Source organism: Arachis ipaensis, chromosome B2 (assembly GCF_059453495.1).
Source record: "Arachis ipaensis isolate K30076 ecotype BB chromosome B2, ASM5945349v1, whole genome shotgun sequence".
In the NCBI taxonomy this organism is placed as follows: Eukaryota; Viridiplantae; Streptophyta; class Magnoliopsida; order Fabales; family Fabaceae; genus Arachis; species Arachis ipaensis.
Genome location: NC_142437.1, coordinates 25,027,825 through 25,047,645, shown reverse-complemented (window position 1 = coordinate 25,047,645; position 19,821 = coordinate 25,027,825). Strand labels below are relative to the sequence as shown.

At 35.0% G+C, this 19,821-nt stretch overlaps 2 protein-coding genes across 4 annotated transcripts; both read right to left on the bottom strand.

Moving 5' to 3' along the window:
* Positions 1–234: 234 nt before the first annotated feature.
* Positions 235–6,243, bottom strand: LOC107625125 (uncharacterized). 3 transcript variants are annotated; one of them, XM_088505078.1, is made up of 13 exons: positions 6,084–6,243; positions 5,925–6,008; positions 5,691–5,780; positions 4,846–4,926; positions 4,615–4,689; positions 4,108–4,160; positions 3,421–3,571; positions 2,819–2,929; positions 2,506–2,632; positions 2,318–2,415; positions 1,186–1,324; positions 956–1,008; positions 235–506 (listed from the first exon to the last, which is right to left on the bottom strand). In XM_088505078.1, exons 1-13 carry the CDS (start codon positions 6,165–6,167, stop codon positions 423–425), a joined length of 1,230 nt encoding a protein of 409 aa, XP_088361204.1. In that variant the 5' UTR covers positions 6,168–6,243; the 3' UTR covers positions 235–422. The 3 variants fall into 3 exon arrangements, with proteins under 3 accessions (XP_088361204.1, XP_088361205.1, XP_088361206.1); XM_088505079.1 differs by having other exon boundaries at positions 4,849–4,926; XM_088505080.1 differs by having other exon boundaries at positions 2,318–2,400; positions 4,849–4,926.
* Positions 6,244–18,046: 11,803 nt separating this feature from the next.
* Positions 18,047–18,730, bottom strand: LOC110267565 (uncharacterized). Its single transcript, XM_021113259.2, has one exon. It carries the CDS (start codon positions 18,728–18,730, stop codon positions 18,047–18,049), a length of 684 nt encoding a protein of 227 aa, XP_020968918.2.
* Between the last annotated feature and the right edge of the window lie 1,091 nt (positions 18,731–19,821).

Below are 19,821 nucleotides of genomic sequence, written 5' to 3'. Positions count from 1 at the left end.
ATTAGAAGTAATGCATATATTGTTCTTTAAAGAATATATTATGATGATTATGACCATTAGGGAGTAATACATATTACTATAAAATATCCATTAGTATATTAAAAATTTAAGATATAATAATATTGAAGACGAAAAATTCATTGATAGTATTTAGATCGAGTTGAATTAAAAACTAAATGGCTTAATTTTCACTAAATTTATTGATGACTTTAAAACAACCAACGAGGCAGAGAATTTTCACTCAAACTGCTAAAAATTAAAGATCTTGCAAGCAACATTGTCAAGCCAAGGCTAATTATTCAACGTCAATTCTCTTAATATACAATTCAATTATCCCTTTTTGGACTGCTAATATACAATTCAATTGAATAACACATTGATGAAATCTCTTATTGTGGAAAAAAGCGTAACTGGAACAAAATCTACTGCATGAAGGAAGCTATGCGTGGGTCAGCACGATATGGAAGACCACTGCGTGCTCCTAAATCTCGACACTTGGCAGCTGCCTGAAATCGCCATTAGAATGCAACAAGCCTCTTTATAACTAACCAAATCCTAACTAGGTTCAACAAATTCAATGCTTTTCAAGTTACTTAAGGTCACACATATCATTCAAAAAGGCTGGCATGACTTGTGATGTTTTAATCTTAATCTTAACGATTCATATAAGATCTAATAGACAAGTTTCAGTTTATCCATTTTAATGACTAAGCATGCACTTAATATGCTCCCTATTATATGTGCATATCACCCGAGAAGAGTGATTAATTATCAGAGGAGCGAATCTTGGCTATTAAACTATATATATGATCAAGAATAAAAGTTATTTGAAAGTCAAATATTCACTTTAATTCTTTAACAACTAACTTGTATTTTAATCTTGATCATATATACACACATGCGCGCACACAGTACTCACACATGATTGCTACTCGAGTACAAGACTACAACATACCACATTAGCAGCAAAGGAAAGCATTGTCTCTGGCGAAAAGTTGGCACAGATAGCTGAAAGCAAATCAAGAACAGAATGGATCTCATCCATAAATTCATTCACAGGAAAAACTAAACACAATGACCATGAAGTTTAAACACATGACGAGTGAAAGGGTTCGTCAAGTCGCATGTTGATATCATGATCTTTCAAAGACATAAGAAGTAAAGGGAATAAAGGTGGTACAATACCATAGATCACAGCTCCAATAAATGCATCCCCGGCACCAGTGGTGTCAATAAGCTCCAAAGGAGGAATGCTCTCGGCTGTTCCCACATATATCCTCCCATTGACTGTTCCTATCCCTTCTGCCTTCAGTGTTGCCACTGACTTCATGAATTGCAAAAGGAAAGAGACCAAAAACCCAAATAACTATGTCAAGTTCTGAAGTTGCAATCTCAGCTTTAAAACTTCAAAGATCCAAGCATTCATTGATGTCATTGTGAATACTTTATAAATGCAGAGCTATTATATGAGGTTCACATTTTTTTTTTCTTTTTCCTGTTTCCTCAAGAATGTATCCAAGCTAATAATACTGCTATATAATCTATACAATGTATCAGGTTCCCCCGCCCAAAAAGATATGGTTTTCATTTGAAAAGTAAATAATGAGTTACAGTTACAGAGGTTATTATCATAACAGTTAGCAAATGAAGGCCTGTTGGTTCAAGAGGGTGAGACAATGTCAACAGCACGAATGTCTGAAGAATGAAGAATAGAGGCCATTGCTTGGCTCAAGCATGCTATACAGCATTTTCTGAGCTGATAAATTTAAAACTGGAGGTCACTTTAAAAGGGACAGAAAAAGACCTAAGGAAACAACAGGAGAAGCCCTTAGAAAGGACATTATAGTGAGGTAAGGCTTATTTAATTAGTAGTGTTCTAAATTGCAAACTGCAATATTGAGCTAGCAGCCACCACCAACCACATCACAAATTCAGTGTGACATGCAATCAGAAAAATTAACCACAATGAAATTGTGATGCAGCAATGGAAACACAAATCATTACCAGAGACGAGCCCATTGTGGCTCCGATGCAGTTGCAACAATCCTATAATAAGCCACGACCCCAAAAGCAAAAGCGAAAAAGAATCTCTATTTAGCAATCTTAACCGTATCTATTTCATATAAGTAGTGGGTAACTCGAGTTTTGGTTGTTACAAGTGATTGAAATGTCATTTTGTTTTTATATTTGATATGAAAACACAATTTTCATACCACAATAGCTGCAAGTCTGCAATGCACTTAGTGACAACTGCAAGACCCACAATTGCAACAACCACAACAAAGGTTCAAAATGTTATAGGTTTCAATGGCATTACCGATGATATACAGGTTGGGTGTAATACACTCTCATTTGTTGTCATCTTCAGTGACTCCACTAAGCTGTCTATATCCACTTCCTCTGTGGAAGAGGCCACTACCAGAGACGGTATGATACATGTAAACCTGATTACACTAAAAGAAAACACAGCATAGAAAGAGTATAAATGCTAACATCTCTATGTACCATCAAGATTTCTCTCAAGCATTATGCAACCATCTTTTCCCAAGGTCACAATCACAAATCTGATGTTGGGCAATCTTAAGAGAATAGAAACAAGTGCTTGTGGAATAGTTGATGCTCCTGTCCATGCCTATCAGCAGAGAGAGGTACATTAATTAATATATGGATTTAATAATGATGCTTAGAAGAATTTTAGCACCACAATATTTGTTTGATTGATTTATTGAACAGAAAGTATTTAAACAAATGAGGTTAATGAGAGAATTCTAGCATACACATCTTACAATAGTGGTTTCAGAGAAAACAATGCACTTACTAGTGGAAACTTTGCTGAGCATACAACATAATTAGCAAATTTCAGGAGATCATCCAACCCTTCCCTTGGCCTTTCTGCATCAATTAAGATGGGTATATTCTTCCTAACTGCCTGCACTGGAAAAATATAATTTTTTTTTAACTTTCTGTTGAAGCTTTTTCTCTTATCCCCATCCTTAATTTCTAGTAGCAGAACAATAGAACAGGATCGTGTAAAAGGCACTAAGTTGAACTTGCAATTCTAGTAAAAAGTATGCATTTGGGATCTACAATGACTAAAGGAAAGTTAACAAATATTAGCATGAGCATCATAGAAAACAATAGGAAGAAAACAAAATAAAAATATAGTTTCAGTTTACCGATTGATGAACTTGCAAAATAAATTCCTTAAATATTATCATTTTGCAACATTTCTGCGTTATATAATTTAGTGTTAGAGGTAAAATATAATGATAGTGATGTTATGAGTTGATAATCTTTTAATATTGGATCATTAACTGTGATAGGAGTTAGCTATACACTAATTACCACAGCCAAAAATTTTAAACAAATAGGTCCTTAGAGTTTATATTAGAACTGCAAGAGAATTATATAGATTATAACCTCTTGGGCAACAACAAGAGCAGTTTCATATAACCTCCCATCAAAGTAAACAATGTTTGCTCCATTCAATGCAGTTAACAGACTTGATTCAGAAAGATCCTGTGGTATCATTGGAGGATATCCTGGGGTATGTATGCAAGTACGGGTCTTCCTGAAAAAATGTACAGATAGAATGAATGAAGGAAGAATTAATATTTTTAGCAGTGTCACTGGCAGCAAATGCTTGAACGCTTCTTGATTGCTATGAAGAATAAGACAACATAAATATTGTCTGCTAGTCGAAACAAGTCCCAGGTAATGTACTGCCTAAGGATGATAAACAATAAACATGAGAAAATGGAAACAAAGACAAGCAAGAGACAGAAAATAGAAAAGTAAGTGCAAAGTTTGCATCAATCCATTTTGTTTTTCTTTATCAAGAAGCAAAAAAGAAAAGATAATCTGTATAATGTTCTATGTCAAAAAGAAAAGATAATCCATTTTGTTTTTCTTTATCAAGAAGCAAAAAAGAAAAGATAATCTGTATAATGTTCTATGTCAAAACCATGCAGATCCTGACCAGAATGTCAATTAAATTCACCTATGTAATGCCTTTTGTCCCACCCACTTTTGTACCATGAAAACACACAGCAGAAAAGAAGTCAAGATTGGGTAATCATATGTAACAAAGAAATCAAAGATTATTACGTTTCGTTGTCCACAATAATATATGTAAATGGTGAAGTTCCCTCCTTAGACACCTGCAGATAACAAGGGAACTCAATCACATACATAATAGAAGTGCTCAGAAAACAACTGGAGCAATTTGAACTCCTAAATATCAATTCACCATTCTCACTTACTGCTTTAAATAACAAGTTCCAAATTACCTTGAAGGGGATGAACATTTTATTCAAATAAACCTTAGTCAGTTATATTTCTATTTGTTCATTCACATTTAAGTGAGGACAACTTGGAAAACTATAAGTAGTCCATGGGGAGCGAGAACAGATGGAAAACCAAGAGCGCCAATATCATTGCAAATATACTTCGATAACTAGGTAAACAGTAATGATGCAGATAATGGCCATAAAATATCATCAAGGAATATAAAATCTAAAGTTTTAACATCAAACTCAAGACTTATGGATGCTAAGAGGTCATAGTTCATGCTCTTATGATATTACAAACAGAAGAGTATTAAAGATAAATTACCACAATAAAGGATGCATCTACACCATCAGCGTGTAACTCATCTAGTATGCTCCTGCCTTGACTATCATCTGCTACCTAAGGATGCCAAACAGGTTTGCAACATATGCACGAACGCAATGGCATCAACATTGGGTTTAAACCATTATAAAACTTTGTCAAAAGATTTTAAACGACAAACATGCAGAGATTCTTTTTTATTTTCTGACTAAAAGAATAAAGGAAAAACTAAACTACTTTGGAGATGATCCTTGGCTTGAGGCCCAATCTAGCAACACAAGTTAAAGCATTGCCTGCATTTCCACCTCCTTGAACCTGAGTGAACAACACATATAGTTGTGAGTAAGTCCAAAATTTCTTCATTTCTAACAGCCTAGAGAGCTTAAAATTACTGAGAAAAATGAGTGCATCACATCCAATTCATGAGCATCAATTAATTAACAGAAGACTAATAACATACAATGGAGCACCAAAAATTAACAATAACAGTCAATTTTAGATTCACCATTTTCACAAAGGCAATCTATGCATCCATAATTTGGGGGACTTCAGTTACATTACTGGCAAATCTAGATGTTCAAAACCGTGTTAACCACTTGAAAATTTTTCTTTCTTCTTCCTAATGAATGTGACAACCAACAATGGAGACAAAACCCTTCCAAATTTACAAATCAAGATGGCATTTAATTTTAATAAACTGTATCACAAATATCCAATTGTATACTGTCATATACTATATATATTTAGTGGGGATATAGGAGATGTTTAGTGCACAATTTTCTTTCCTAAAATATCATTCATCCAATATAATCCATAAAAAAAAATATATTTTGTTATTTCTAAGATTTAAATCAAAGACCTCTAGGTAAAGTATATAAAACACTTACCATATTGACTAATATCATATTTGTTGTTATTGCACATATAAAAAGGTAAATTAATAGATACGTTAATACACTAATATATCAACAATAGTAATTAACTAGTCACCAAAAAAAAAAAAAAAAACAATAGTAATTAACTTTTACACCGCTAAATTTAACACTAAACACTAATATTCAAGACTATAGAAGAAGAACCTTCAAGTTGATGCTTCTGATTTTGTCATCAGGGTTAGGGTAAGAAGCAACGGTAGCCAAGAAATCCACCGACGCCGCTCCACACCCAACCTGCATTATTGCATTCAAGAAACTGAGAAAATCAAAACCTTCAATTTCAGTGCCAATAATAATAATAATAATAATAATAATAATAATAATAATAATAATAGTTCCAACTTAATCAAAATTCGAAGAGAGAAAGAGAAGACGCACAACGACGTCGTTTGGGGGATGGGAATTATGAGAGGAGCACATTGTCGCTCTGGAATATCTGCAAGGGCGTCTCTTCCTCCGTGACTGAAAGTCAATAAGTAAATAATAAAAAATAAATAAATAAAAGAAAGGTATGAAGGAAGAGAGTGAAAAGCGTACATTAAAGAAAGTGAGAGTGAGAGGTGAATGGGGTTGAGAATAAGAAGAGGAAGAAGGAGGAAGAAGAAGGAGAGAGTTGGACATGGCGATGGAAGAAGTGAAGCGAGTAGCGCCAGAAAGAGTATGAGCTTGAATGACATTTGGCCACAACACAATGTTTGGAAGATCAACTTTTGGCCATTTCAGGACACGTGGCGTTTCCTTAATCGGTTTTGAATTTTGATAACTACAATAAATTGAACACAAGTTATCTACCGAATCCTTAGAGAGAAAAGAATTTAAAAAAATTTTATAAATTTGACAAAAATAACAAAGGTGAAATAGCTAAATTAGTCTCCGAAAGATGATGCATTTTTTAAATTTGTCTCTGAAAAATTTTGTCAACCAAATTAGTCCTTTAAAAAATACGAATTAATCAAATCTTTTCTTCGGTTACTCCACTCACAATTTTCGTCAATGATAAATAATGTGAAATGTTAACTGATAGCATATATGACACATAACATGTTCAATTAGACGTAGACTAAATATGTTTATGAAAATCTGTCAATTTAGTCACTAGGTCATATTAGAAATAGGACTCTTGTAATTGGAAAAAATGACTAAATTAATAAATTTTCATAAACATATTTGGTCAATATCCAATTAGACATATCAGGTATTATATATGTCATCAATTAACATTTTACCATATCAATTTTTGAAAAAAAATTGTTGATAGAGTGACTGGAGGATAAATATGATTATTGTGAATGACCAATTTGATTGAAAAAATCTTTCAAGGATAAATTTAAAGAATGCCTTATCTTTTAGGGATTAATTTGACTATTATACCTCAAACTAATTAAGCCATAGCCCATAGGCTCATTTTTTTCACGTAGAAATATTATCAATCCCACTAAAGAACCAAGAGGGGTCTAAACAACAATAAACTAACAAATATTTTTAAATTATATTCTATACTAATTAATAACATTAATTGTCATTAATTAGTGGTTATTTGAATTTTTTTTAAAAGATACAAAATTAATGATTATTAATTGCCTCTTCTTACTCTAATTCACCTTTTACCATTTATTACGCAAACACTAATTATTCTTTCCAAAAAAAATTTCGAAACTCCAAAAAACAAAAGCACCAAAACATAAGATAAAGAATCATCTAAATCCTAATGAAAAATATACAAAATATAGGAAAAAGAATCATCCAAAACTAATAAAAAGAATCATCCAAATCCTAAGAAAAAACATACAAAACATAGAAAAAAGAATAATGCAAAACTAATAAAAAGAATCATCCGAAATGTAGAAAAAAGAAACACAAAAAACTAATTAAAAAAATCATTCAAAACCAAATAGGAGGAGGAGAAGAAGAGCCGTAGGGTGCCCGGCGACGACGTCTTGAATGGTGTTGCGTGAACAGTGGGAGGACTCGCGGTGGCGTGTTGCGACGAGTGGAGGAGTCACCATGGATCGGAGTAGTTGATCGCGCGTCGCGAATGGGGACCTAGTGATGGCTGCATCGCGACAGATGGAGAGTTGTGGGGTGTGAGTGGCGAGCGATGGGGAGTCGCGAGCGGCAAGGGTGCATCGAGCGAGCGATGGAGAGTCGCGATGGGACGCGAGGAGGGTGAAGTAGAAGCGCGATGGTGGCTGTCTTTCCTACACGAACGGCAGATGAAGTGGCAGAGAAGGATGCAAGGACGACTGGCGATGGCGCGCGAGGACGAAACCGCGGCAGTGTGGGGCATTGAGAAGAGGGATTAGGATTTGTGGTTTTGTGTGGTGAATGGTGAGTGGAAGTGAAAATAAATTAGGGTAAACTTTGATTAAAAAATGCCATTAATGTCAATTAATCAAATTTTGAATTTGAAAAAATAATTTAAAATTAATCATTATTAATTGAGTTGTTCAATTCTTGGCTGGTGGACACTTAGCTCCCTATACTTCTCCAAGTATTATTGGTGTTTTCAATTAAAATGGGGTGTTTAGTGTATTTGTAGAGATCAGTGGATGTGAAAGTTGGGCAGTTGCAACACGCGGAAGGCGTGCTGACTTAGTGGTGCGGAATTTATAAACCACAAACTAACCAGCAAGTGCACCGACTCGTACCAAGTAATATCTCAGGTGAGTGAGGGTCGATCCGACGAGGATTGATGGACCAAGCAACAATGGTTGAGTGATTCACGACAAGCAGAAAATGGTAATTGGGTTCCAATTGCATTAAATAGTAAATTCAGAGAATTAAATAAGCAAGCAGTAAACGGATTATGAAATATATATGAGAAAACAGTTAAGGTTTCAGAGATGTTTATTTTTCGGATTAACTTTTCTTACCAACGATTTTAATCATGCAAGATTCAATTCATGGCAAACTATATGTGACTAAACCCTAATTCCTTAGATCTTTTTAGTCTCCTCTAACCTTCATCAACCGCCAATTTCTTGGTCACTTGATTCTGATTAGAAGGTAGTTAAGTTCAAAACTAGTTTATATGCCACAGAAACTCTAATTATCCAAATATAAGAGGATTATATGTCATGTATCCCATTAAGTCCAGATAATTAGAAATTTTGGAGAAATTATTTTCAAGCTGTTGTTCAAGTAAATTGCTTTTCCAAGGTTTACAAGAACTCAAATAGAATAAGGGTCATACTTCCGTTCCACCTAGATTCATAAGGTGAAGAACGAAAACAAATTCTTGAAATTAAAATCAAAACAGTACTTAAAATAGAATAATAATAATATCAATCCATACAATAAATAGAGCTCCTAACCTTAACAGTGGAGGTTTAGTTGCTCATGGTTCAGAGAGAAAACTAGGATTTTGAAAAACTGTCAATTGTGGAATGAGGTAAGAGAGAAGAGCCCGAAGGACTGATTCTTTTTCCTTTTTATATCTAATTCTAATTGATGTAAAATATATTTTCTAAAACTAAATAATATCTTTTCCTATTTTAAAATAAACTAAAGTTTAATAAAAAATTAATAAAGATCTTCGTTGCTTGCTTCATCATGCGCTGGGACAATGTCTTGATTCAAGGTTGGTACCTAACTTGCAAAATTCCAAGTTAGGCTCCACCTTAGCTAAACGTTATTGTGGAGTTTGTGGTTCTGGCGCCTAACTTGAGAAATTCCAAGTTAGGCGCCACCTTGACCATACCAAATGTGAAGAAAGTGTATACTATTCTATATCATTAGAAAGCTCTAGAAGTTAGATTTTCAATGCCACTAGAATCACGTCAATTGGACCTCTGTAGCTTAAGTTATTCCCATTGGAGTGCAAGGAGGTTAGAGTTGACAGCATCATTCACTTTCATCTCTTTTTCTATAGAAACTCCATCAAATCCATTCAAATGCTACCTGAAATAAATAGAATTGCACAAAACTTAAAGTAGCATCCATAGTGGCTAAAAGATATTTAAATATTGATTAAACTCAACAATTCGAAAGCAAAGTCACTAGGAAAAGATAGAAAAGATGCTCACACATCACTTAGCACGTGAGGGACGTGTTGTCAATGTATCACATTCTGATTCGTTGGTGATGCAACACGTAGCCTGCATGTTGAGTGCTCTCACTATATAAGCCAAAGTTCAGTACTATTTTATTACGAAGAGGAGAGTTGTTTGAGTGTGTTTTTGGTCGGACGGAGGGGTACTGCAAATTTGATGGTGTATCACAATGGTGAGATTATATGAAATACTCATGAGGGAGTGAGCTTTGCGTGTGAGAATCCAGTTTCATTTGTGGTTCCATACACCGTGATGTTCATGGAGCTTCAGAACGGTCTCTGTCAAAGCATGATGAACGATATATTAAGGAGAGTGAGTAGTATTCTGTACCGAAATTCTATTATAGTATTTGGTGGTCTAATACAGTTTGATATTATTGGTGTGGAATTTTAAAGTCCACAAACTAACCGGCAAGTGCACCGGGTCGTATCAAGTAATACCTCAGGTGAGTGAGGGTCGATCCCACGAGAATTGATAGATCAAGCAACAATGATTGAGTGATTGGCTTAGTCAGACAAGCAGAAAATGGTATTTGAGAGTTCAATAACATTAAACAGTAAATTCAGAGAATTAGAAAGCAAGTAGTAAATGGGTTGTGAAATATATATGAGAAAACAGTTAAGGTTTTGGAGTTGTTTATCTTCCGGATTTCTATTTCTTACCAACTATTTTAATCATGTAAGATTCAATTCATGGCAAACTATATTTGACTAAACCCTAATTCCTTAGTAATTTAGTCTCCTCTAACCTAGTTAACTGCCAATTCCTTGGTCAGTTAATTTCAATTAGAGGTTTAAGCTCAATTCTAGTTTATTAGCCACAGAAACCCTAATTACCCAAATATAAGAGGATTATATGTCATGTATCCCGTTAAGTCTAGATAATTAGTGATTTAGGAAAATTATTTTCAAGCTGTTGTTCAAGTAAATTGCTTTTCCAAGGTTCACAAGAACTCAAATAGAATAAGGGTTATTCTTTCGATCTACCCAAATCTTTAAGATGAAGAACGAAAACGAATTCTTGAAATTTAAATCAAAATATTAATTAAAATAGAAGAGTAACAGTATCAATCCATACAATAAATAGAGCTCCTAACCTTAACAGTGGAGGTTTAGTTGCTCATGGCTCAGAGAGAAAACTAAGATTCAGAAAAACTGTAAATTGTACAATGAGGTGCGTAAAAGAAAAGTGAGCCCGAAGGGTTAAATATTTTCCTTTCTATATTTAATCCTAATTAATGTAAAATATATTTTCTAAAACTAAATAATATATTTTCTTATTTGTAAATAAAATAAAGTTTTAATAAAAAATAAATAATATCTTCATAGCCATCATCAATGTGGACATGGGGACCATTCCTTAGCTAGGATTGGTGCCTAACTTGGGAAATTCCAAGTTAGGCGTGGCATTGGCCGAATGCAATGGAGGATGTTGTGTGATCATGGCGCCTAACTTGGGAAATTCCAAGTTAGGTTCCACCTTGGCTGTGTTCACTTAAAAAAAGTATAGACTATTATATATTGTTGGAAAGATCTAGAAGTTAGCTTTCCAATGCCATTGGAACTGTGTCAATTGGACCTCTGTAGCTCAAGTTATTCTTGTTGGAGTGCAAGGAGGTTAGGGTTGACAACATCATTCACTTTCTTTCTTTTCTGCTACAAAAACTTGTCAAATCCATCCGAATGCTACCTGAAATAAAAAGAATTGCAAACAACTCAAAGTAGCATTCATAGTGACTAAAAAATATTTAAATCTTGATTAAACTTTACCATTCAAATGCAAATTCACTAGGAAAAGATAGAAAAGATGCTCACGCATCACAACACCAAACTTGAACTGTTGCTTGTCCTCAAGCAACTGAAACTAATATAAACTTAGGATGTGAATTTGCATGAGAAGTGAGTGCTCAATTAACTCCTGTCTTTTCTCAAAGTGGGGTTTATACACTGAAGCTCATCCTAGTTTTAGCAGATATCTCACTATCCTTTGAATCTGAGGAAAGTCATTGTCATTTGGAACTAGAATCCGAATAATATTATGAATTCTCTGGCCTTTTTACTTCTGATTAATCCTTGAACACAATAAATTTTCTCTTGTTCTTTTTCTTTGGTGCTTTGCACCTTGAGCCTAGCCGTGAATTTAAATATTTTGTCTCAAACTTTACTTGACACAAAAACACTACAAGCACTGGGGAACTCTCTTTTAGTTCTGATTTTTTTTTTCAGTTACTCCCAGACAGTGGTGCTCAAAGCCTTTGGCATACTCTGTTAAATGCACTTGATCTCGACTCTTAGTGTTATGTCTCAAGGGTTACTTGACACATTCACACCACAAGCATATGGCTAGGAAAATAACTCTTTGAGCTTTTAATCATATTTGACCTTCCTAGCCATTGATGCTCAGAGCCTTGGACCTTGCTTTTCTTTATTTTCTTTTGCTGTTTCTTTTGCTTCAAGAATTAAGCTTTTGTTTACTTCAGAGAATTCATAATAGTCCTCTAAATTCCTGTTCCTCATGCACCAACATCCTTTGATTCAAATTCAAATATGCACTGTTCATATCATGCATTCAGAATCACAGATAATTGATGAAGGAAAAATTTGTCGGTATAGAATTTCTCAATGAAATCTCGTTGCAAGTATAGTTCTAAACCAACAAATAATCCTCAATCAAAATTTAATTTGTTTGTCACAAGAACAAACCCCCAATAAAAATAACTGAAGTATTTAAACCTCGGGTCATCTCTCAAGGAATTGCAGGGAAGTGTTCTTGTTATTGGTTATGGCAAAGTGTTTTTGGGGTTTTGGAATAAGAGACATGAAAAGTAAATGACAAGTGATATATGAGAATTACAATGGTTCGGAAATTTAGCAAAACAATTTCTTCGTTGATAGAATAGTCCAAACAAACAAATAATCTTCTCAATCAAAGTTTAATTTTCAAATCAATAATTAACCGAGAGTAATTCAACCTCGCGTCGTTCTCTCTTGGAATGCAATTAAGAGTGTTACGCTTTCGGTTGTTAAGGGCAAACAGAGTGGTTTCCAAATCAAAGAATGAAGGATTAAAAGAACTAAGTAATAAAAGAACTAAGAGATAATCAAAATTATAATTAATGCAATTAAAGAGAAGATGAGATCAAAACTAGTGAAAATGCTATAAATACAATAAAGAGCCTTGACTTGGGAACAAGAGGACCTAAGGAATCCTATCATGGTCATAACCACAACTATGATAATTATGATGAGTCAATCTCGCTTAATTAACTCCTAATATCGAGGAATAGGTCAAGCAAGCATAATTGACCTTGATCTATAAGTCCTAGCTAACTTACCAAATTAATTGGTAAAAAGCTAGCTTTAATGGAAACAAGAGTCAACTAACTACCCAAGAATTACCACTAAATATTGGGTATCATGACTCTAGTATCCTAGGAACTCAAATCCCAAGCCAAGGTGTGAAAATCTACTCAAAATCTAAAGTTGGCATTTTCACAAACACCTTGTGTGCATAAAAACAAAACATAGAAAATTGCAAAGGAAAATAGAAAACTATAACCAACTACTCACAAAACCATCAATAAACAATCCAACAAACATAAAGAAAGCATGAAACATTAAATTCATCAATCAAAACTTCAAGAAACTCAAAATTACAAATATGAACAAAATAACTTGAACCAAGAGAAAGTAAAAGCAAAAGTGATGGAATTAAAGAGGAAATTAAGAGTACTTACAATTAAAGAAGCAAAATCCAAAATCAAAGGTTGCTATAAAATGCTACAATCAAAACCCTAATTAAAACCCTAAGAGAGCTCTCCCTAATCTACACTACTCCTACTCCTACTATATAAAGAAAAATGTGAAAAATAAAATCTAAGTCCTAATTCTAGCTAATGCCTTCATATGTCTTTAATTCCCTTTGATATAGCACTTCAATTCAGCATCTAACCTTCCAAAATTAGGCCAAAAGTCTTCAGAAATCGCGCATCATGTGTTTCATTAATGAAACCACGTGCAGGGTCCTGTGCGTACGCACACTTTGTTGAATGTTCTCCTGTGCGTACGCACAGAGGGTTGTGTGCATGCACACATGCTAATTTCTTCTTGTGCGCACGCACACTTGTCTGTGTGTGCTTTTCCTTGTTTTCTTCATGTGTTCTCCCTTGTACATGCTTTCTTCCACTTTTGCCTAGCCAATCTTGCCAAAATGACCTGAAATCACTCACAAAACATATCACGGCATCGAATGAAAAGAAAGTGAAATTAAAATTGCTAACTTAAGCACAAAAAACACATGTTTTTACATTTAAGATCAATTTAGGGACAAAACACAAAAGTATGCTATTTTGGTGCTTAAGTGTGAGTTTATGTGATGAAATCCATTCAAATCAAGCTTAAATATATCGCAAAAAAATATGGACTCATTAATTCCCTCACACTTAAATAATAGCATGTCCTCATGCTAAACCAAACAAGGAGAATAATCAAAGGGGTAATCAACTTATTGAATGCAACTATCTATATGCATGCAAGTATACTATATACTATCTATACTATAGTTTCCTATGATTTGGTGAAACCAAACAATCAAATCTCCAAGCAAGAATATAGAAAAATAGGGCCAAGCAAGGAATTAATTTAATGTAACAAAATCTAAAGAATTGATTTAACTCATCAAAATGGAGCAACTTGCAAGAATACATGATAAGAGGTATAGAAACATAGAATTGAGTAATCAAACCCTCACTAGGTGTGTGTACACTCTAATCGCTCGGTGTTTAGGGCAATTCACTCAAGTTTCCTCCTAATCATGCTTTCAAGGAATTACTTTTCATCTAACAATCAACAAGTAATTGATGCATGAATATAATTATCATGAGGACTTTATAGGGTTGTAATGGGGTTAGGGCTAAGGTAGGATAAATATGGCTAAGTGGACTAATTCAATTGAATCCTTGATTAGTTTAGGTATCCAACTCAACCTATATCAATCCAACGACAAAAATTATGCAACCTAACCTTCCTATTCTCACTTTTTCCATACATTCATGTATACTCTTTCATTTAGATCACATATGCATTCCTTATTTGTTTCTTTTCTCTTTGGGGTACCTTTTGTCCCCTTCTTGAGGTTTTTTTTGAAAGCAAGATAAATACATATGGTTCAATAGTTCATACATGAATGCATCTATTTTCCAAAATTTTTAATGAAATACCCAAAACAAATATTTTCATATATTACCAATGTTTCCTAATATTCCCTCACACTTAGATGAAACACAATCCTCAACCTAAGCTAATCAAGGATACAATCCAAGGTAAATTCATGGTTTTCTGCTTAAGATTGTAATGTGGTGATATTATAAATAATGGGGTCAATTAAGACTCAAAAGGGGGTTAACAAAGGTAGATACAAAGGTAAGTCTATATGGGTGAGTGAGTTATGCAAAGATGGCCTCAAATATGCTCAACGCATTCAAATATCAATCATTGGAAATAAAGAATTAAGCAAAACCAAGATCACAATCATAGAAGAGATATAGCACACAATGAACAAAATTAGTGGTTAAAAGGTGTAATGACGATGACCAAAAGCATAGGTTTGGATTTTCACACTAAAAATAGAATTTGTCCGTTGCAAGTATAGTCCAAACCTAACAATTGATCATCAATCAAATTATCATTCTAAAGATTGTCACAATTCAAGACACAATTATAACCGAGAGTATTTAGACTCCCGGGTTGTTCTCCCTAGGAACTAATGCTAATAAGTGCACAATTTTGGCTGCAAGAACAAAGGGGGTTCAATGATGAAAGCAAACAAAATAAAGAGATAAAAGAACTAGACAAAATTGTAATTAATAAACTAATAAAGGAATAAAGAACTATGTATGTAATATGAACAAGTAAAACTATAAAGTGATTGAAAAGTGGTTCAAAACATAAATGAAACCTTGACTTGGGGTGAGTCATGGAATCCCTTCCTTGCCATAACCACAACTATGATAATTATGATGGATTAATCTTACTAAGCCAACCCTCACATCGGAGAGTAAGTTAAATGAGCGTAAGTGTTCTTAACCCACAAATCCTCACTTGTTTGCTAATTACCTTAGCAACAAATTAGCGTTAGTGGGAACAAGAACAATTAATGATCCAAGAATTATCACTAAATGTTGGACATTATGGCTCTAGTAATCCATACACTCATTTTTCCCAAGCAAAGGGGTGAAAATCTACCCCATAACTAAGATTGGCATTTCATCAAACACATAGCGGGCATAAACATAAAATATGGCAAAATTGGAAAAATCATGAAAGATATGAACCATAAATGATCAAAATTAATAAAGACAACTCAAACAAACATAAAATAAGCATCAAACATCAAATTCATTAACTAGAAATCGAAATTGCAAAACTATGTGTATATTGATAAAGAAAGTGAGAATGCAAGAAAGTGTAGAACAAGTGGTGCAATAAGAGAGGAATTAAAGAAATACTTACAATAGGAAAGAAAAAATCCAAAGCCAAAATTGAAGTATAAAATGCTACATTGAAAACCTAATTAAAATCCTAAGAGAGAAAACCTAAGACTAAACTACCCTAAAACTACTCCTAAAAACTCTCCTATCAAGTATGGTAGTGTATGTTATGATATATGGTTGCTTTCCCCTTCAAATATGCTCCAAAGCCTTCAAAAATGGGCAAAAAAGCCCCCAAAATGCGAGTTCACTTGACTTTTTAATGGAGGCATGCGCTGGTACCTGTGCGGACGCACATGTCTGTGCTTGGGCGCAGATGCTGATTTTCCTCCTGTGTGTGGGCATAGGTCCTGTGCGGACGCACAGGTCCTGATTTCCATTCTGCCCTGAGCATGGCCACAGCCTGTGCGTGGGGACAAGTTCTGACTTTGACCCCTGTGCGTGGGCACAGAAGGTGTGCGGACGCACAGGCTGAAATGCTTTTCTCGTTTATTTTTTTCATCTTTTCTCCCTTTTTGCATGCTTCCTTCCACTTCTACCAAACTATTCTTAGCTCTATGACCTAAAATCACTCAACAAACATATCACGGCATCGAATGGAATAAAAGTGAGATTAAATTGCTCAATTTAAGCACAAAAAAACATGTTTTAACATTTAGGCTCAATTTAGGAATCAAACACAAAAGTATGCTATTTTGGTGAATAAGTGTGAGTTTCTGTGATGAAATACATCCAATTATAGCCAAAATATATCATCAAATATGGATTCATCATGTAACCACTCATTCAAGCTAAAAAACTCACAAGGTATTTGTTCTTTCCTCTTCTATGTTCCATAAAAATCATTCAAGCAAGTGTAAAAATAATTTTCCAAATCAATTCAATAGAATGCCCTTGAAACAAAATTCTTGAAAATTTTTGTTGTTTTTCACCAAAATTATTTCTTATATGTATGTATGATGTTATGATGGATGCAAAATTTTCAAAATTTCCTAGTTCTTTTTCTAATTTTCAACAACCAAAAATTAACATGAACAATTAGGATAAAAATTGAACTAGGCACATGCAATTCACATCATTCAATCACAATCAATATCTATAAGCTATATATCAAGCAAAATAAAGTGGAAAATATATATAAACCATAATAAAAATGAAATGCTAAAGATAAGCTGGAAGCAACTAATATATGCACAAACTAAAGTACTAAAGTGTAGTGTATAAGACAAAATATTAGAATTATCCACAAAAAGCAAAATAAAAACTGAAAATAAACTAAATGACAAGTGTTGAGAAAAGAATTTTTACACCCAAAAATAGAAGATCCTCCCCCACACTTAAATGGTTGCACAGTCCTCCGTGCTAAAAGAATCGAATCGGGGGTGGTCAACTCTGGGAAGCTCCACCGTCTGGTGGCGGTGGATGCTGGTGTCGCTAATACACAATAATCGCTCGGGTAGGCTCTGTGGTGGTCTCAGCTGCTGGCTCTTGGACGGCCTGGTCAGATGGCTCTGTTGGCTGCTCAGCTCTCTCCTCAGCTCTGTCAACTGCTGGCTCCTCTACTGCCGCCTCCTTGATCTCAGCCTCAAGCTCTGGTGTATCCGAAGGAGGTGGCCCAGGGTCTCTACCCTCAAACTTTGCCACAATCCACTGAAAACGATGCGCATTGTGGCGCTCATAGCGGTGGAGGGTCTGAAGAATCTCCCGACCCAACTCATAAGGTGTCTGAAGTTGAGGTGTATGTGCGGACGGTGCAGTAGGTGCTGAGGGCTCTGATGATGATGGCGGCTCTGTGGTCTTCCTCTTCTTTTGAGGCGGCCCATCATATTCCCCGTATGGCAGGTACGGGTGTTTGCTGACATAGACAGATGTCCGATTTGTCAGACGTCTCTCCACCCTAGACAAAGTAGCTAATCTGGTGATCATCGAAGGGAAGAGAATGTTGTACTTCTGTTGTTGGGTCACCTTCCACATCGAGTCTCTGATAAGGGGAAGAACAAAGATCCTCTTCCCCTCCAGAATACCCAAAGAAGCACGGCCACACGAACGCGAATATGAGTAGCATGCGTGCTCAGCAAGATGTAGTCGGCAATGATCTGCTGCCAGATCCTCGCCTCTAGAGTTAGGTCGGAGCACGCAATGCTTAGTGGGACCGTATTCTCGCTGCTGCTGTATTCCCATCGGGCCTCTGGTAGCCCAATCTTCTTCAGAACAATGTCCAATGAAAGCTTGCCTGATGTCAAGTCCTTCACTATTTTAGGGTAAGCATCATTGGCCGGAGAAATATGCGGAATCTGCAAGAGGGTCTCTAAAGCATGGTCAGAGGTGTCTAGTGTGACACGTCTCAGAAAAACAGTGGTGGTCTCTCTCTTCAGTAGATTTCCGTAGAATTCTTTGACCTGGTGTTCATTAATTTCCACCGGGTCTAATTCTATGAACTTCCACTGGCAGAAATTGAGTCTATTATGAATGAGTTTCGCATATTTATCCGGTACATTGAGCTTCCTTTCATAGTGAAAGGCTTTGTTTTCTAATTTTTTGTATTGCTCTTGGGCCGTTTCATTGACGAAAGTGTCCGATTGAGTGCTTAGACGTGTAGGAGGAGGAGCCGAAGGGTTGGCTTTCCCCTTTTCTTTGCGAGGCATCCTGAAAAAGACAAAAAAAGAATACAGCTCAGGAGAAACAGATAGAAATCACAAAACAAAGAGGAAATAGTCAAACCATGCATATTAGAGCCGATAAGATAAACAGAGACTTAATTGAAGAAAACATAATCAAAAGAAGTAATATGCTCAAAGGAAACGTAGTTTTCCACAATCAAGCAACCTACGTAACAATTAAAGGAATAATTTGAAAATCAAAGCAAAAACAACTTAGGTATAATCAATGCAAGTGAATTGAATCAAGACTTGGGTATTGCAAATTTTGTCTTGAAGTTGAAAGACTTAGCAAAAATTGGCACAAAGGCAATAATCAAGTCAAAAATGAAAGCATGTGCCTACTCATGTTAAAAAGATAGAGAATAATCACATACACAACTCTTGTTCAAAGCAATAATTGATTGAAATCAGATTGTATTGCTAAAAAAAATAAATTCAAAGAACAAGTTGTGGTATATGATCATTTATGTTCAAAAACATATGAGTAAGCAATTCAGTCAATCCACTAACACAACATGATATGCACTTATAATACACCAAACAGATTACAAAATCTGTAAGTTCAAGGTCAGTTTGGTGTTTAAACTAGGTCCACATTTAGTGCATAATCAGAATTCATGATCAATCATCCAAATTGACATAAAACTGCACAAGTATTAATAAAAATGCCAAATGAAAACAAAATTCAAAGCCCATGTTGATCAGACAAGAGAATCGAATAAAAAATACTCATTCAGGTAATATATCAAGCAGGTTGTGTGCAGGAATTTCAGGCAGCATTCTTAGCTCATTTTCATCATCAATCAACCCAGAAAATTCAAAACAATCAGCCAACAACAGTATTCAATCCAGAAACACAGGAAGTCATCTAACCTAAGGCCTCCTAATCACTAAAAAGCAGAATCCAAATGCAATGAAAAATAAAGAAAGTAAAACAAAAACAGGGAGAAAATGAAAGTAACCTGCGCTGAGGAAGAAGAAGGGCGAAGAAAGCGGGGCGAGGCGGAGGTTGCAGCGGCACAGAAGTTCGCTGCTGTTGGTGGCTGCTCACCGGACTGAGGGTTGTGAAAGGAGAC

Coding starts and splice junctions, on each gene's coding strand:
- LOC107625125 (XM_088505078.1), bottom strand. CDS start 6,167: ATGTCCAACTCTCTCCTTCTTCTTCCTCCTTCTTCCTCTTCTTATTCT. Junction 2,416..2,505: donor GCTTGAGAGAAATCTTGATG/GTACATAGAGAT, acceptor CGTCTCTGGTAG/TGGCCTCTTCCACAGAGGAA. Junction 507..955: donor TTTCCTTTGCTGCTAATGTG/GTATGTTGTAGT, acceptor TGGCGATTTCAG/GCAGCTGCCAAGTGTCGAGA.
- LOC110267565 (XM_021113259.2), bottom strand. CDS start 18,730: ATGCCTCGCAAAGAAAAGGGGAAAGCCAACCCTTCGGCTCCTCCTCCT.